The sequence below is a fragment of the Triticum aestivum genome, unplaced genomic scaffold (assembly GCF_018294505.1).
Source record: "Triticum aestivum cultivar Chinese Spring unplaced genomic scaffold, IWGSC CS RefSeq v2.1 scaffold255524, whole genome shotgun sequence".
NCBI lineage: Eukaryota > Viridiplantae > Streptophyta > Magnoliopsida > Poales > Poaceae > Triticum > Triticum aestivum.
This window is the reverse complement of record NW_025248918.1, coordinates 1-2,287: the sequence shown is the minus strand read 5'-3', so window position 1 is coordinate 2,287 and position 2,287 is coordinate 1. Positions and strand designations below refer to the sequence as shown.

Sequence of the window (2,287 nt, the reverse complement as noted above, 5' to 3'; positions counted from 1 at the left end):
TAAAGCTAAAGTGGTAATAGTCTCCCAATTCTCACGAAGCTTCTCAAGTTCTCACTTGATCCATCCAACAACCAGCTACTTCTGACTGGCAAACATCCGTCGTTGGTTTCGTTTGAATCTCAGCAGCGTCAGTCCAAGTGGTTTGAAAAGGATAAGATGTCGACGGATCCTTTCCTTGTAGAAGAGGCAGCGTGCAGCCCGCCATCTCTCACCTGACCATGCGCAACCACCACTCTTCCTCGCCCATATAAATACACCAGCTAGCAGCTAACCCAGAGACCACTCAGTTGACGATCAACGAGAAGAGCAGTTTGAGCACCTACGGCGATCGGTCTATCTCATTCTCGAGAGAGCGAATTTTACTTGTTCAGGTCTTCAGGATGTCGCAGCAGCCAGCACAGGGCCCGGCGCCGGTGAGGCTCATCACGGCGTTCGGCAGCCCGTTCGCGCACCGCGTGGAGGTGGCGCTCACGCTCAAGGGGGTGGCATACGAGCTGCTCGTGGAGGACCTGACCAACAAGAGCGAGCTGCTGCTCGCCCACAACCCCGTCCACCAGTCCGTGCCCGTCCTCCTCCACGGCGACCGCGCCATCTGCGAGTCCCTCGTCATCGTCGAGTACGTCGACGAGGTCTTCCACGACGACGGCGACGGGTCGGCGCCCCGGCTCCTTCCGGCGGACCCCTACGAGCGCGCCACGGCCCGCTTCTGGGCTGACTTCATCGCCAACAAGTGCTTGAAGCCGCTGTGGCAGGCGATGTGGACGGACGGCGAGGAGCAGGCGCGGCTGGCGAGGGAGACCAAGGAGAGCCTGTGGGTCCTGGACGCGCAGCTGGAGGGGAAGCGGTTCTTCGGGGGCGACGCGCTCGGCTTCGTCGACCTCGCCGCATGCACGCTGGCTCACTGGCTCGGCGTGCTGGAGGAAATCGCCGGGGTGCGTGTGATGAAGGATGGCGAGTACCCTGCTCTCCGCCGGTGGGCGACGGAGTACACCTCCGACGAGGTGGTCAGGCGGTCCCTGCCGGACAGGGACGAGCTCATCGCCTACTTCACCAAAAACAAGGAGAGGTACAGGTCGTTCATGGTCAAGGCAGCAGCGGTGCAGTGAAGCGGTAGTGAGTGACTCGATAGTGGCACCAGTACAGTGAATGAACAGCCACATCAGAGCTTATGCTGCAGTCTATAAATAGGCAATTTATACTAAATAACTAATAAGCATGTATTTTGTTCTACACCATAATCATGCATGGTTTGCCAAGGTTTCATCATAGGGTAGATTTGGCTTTATCCGGTCTCAGTATGCCTCATGTGTGTTTTCTTGCACAACTTCGTCACAAGGGTGTATTAGTCCATTTTGTCGGACATACATTGAATAATCTTCTATTCTTATGCCCGTTAGTTATGCTGGTTTTTTTAAATGTAGTGATTGACTATTTGTGGATGATAAATTCATCGATCAATGTGAGAATTGAATTAGTGAAGTGCTCTCTATAGGAGGAAGCCTTATAAAAGTGAATTATGTGATGTCACATGTCCCAACTTTTACATGTCTATGTTTTTGCTAAATAAAAACCACTTTGGAGAAGTGGGGCAAACCTAAAAGAAAAAATTTCTGCCATACTAAAGGGGAAAAAAGGTTATCATATGGTAAAGTGGGGTCGTATTTGTGGATCCAAAAAGAAGTGGGGCCTTGGGGTAAAGTACTTGAGAAAACAAAATATAAGTTTGCTGGTGAAATGATGGTGGAAACCTTATAAAAATAAGGAACTTTGGCAAGATATTGTTAAGGAAAAATAATTAAAAAAATCCTCTGTTTTTATAGTAAAATCAAAAAGTAGTGACTCGTCATGTTGGAAATCTCTGGGCAGACTGATCAAACTGAATAGTGGGGATGTGGTTTGAATGAATTGAAGGGTAGAATTACTTTTAAAGATAAATTCCTTTTGTTGTTTTAAATATGTGTAGAACAAAACTGTATTGTTGACAAAATTGGGTCCTTGAATCAGATCTCTTCTTTTAGGAGAAGGGTGTCTCGTGAGATAGTGAAACAGAGGGAAGAATTGAAAAATGATTTGTTAATGCTAACACACAATGAACTCCGTGATAAGGTGTATTGGAAACTAGACAGTTCAAAAAAGTATAGCACAAAATGTATGTGGCTGGAGAGAAACCTTGCTTGTTCTAACTTCAAATGGATTTTTGGGATGCCCAATTAACTCTTAAGATCCAAATTTTAGTTTGGGAAGTATGTCAGAATACTATTCTAACTAGAGACAACATGAAAAAAAA

The 2,287-nt window shown here is 47.6% G+C and overlaps 1 protein-coding gene across 1 annotated transcript; it reads left to right on the top strand.

Annotated features, from left to right (window-relative positions):
- The first annotated feature begins 288 nt into the window (after positions 1-288).
- On the top strand, positions 289-1,424 carry LOC123177276 (probable glutathione S-transferase). The gene has a single exon (XM_044591117.1). The coding sequence runs from the start codon at positions 381-383 to the stop codon at positions 1,104-1,106; it is 726 nt and encodes a 241-aa protein (XP_044447052.1). The 5' UTR covers positions 289-380; the 3' UTR covers positions 1,107-1,424.
- Positions 1,425-2,287: the final 863 nt, after the last annotated feature.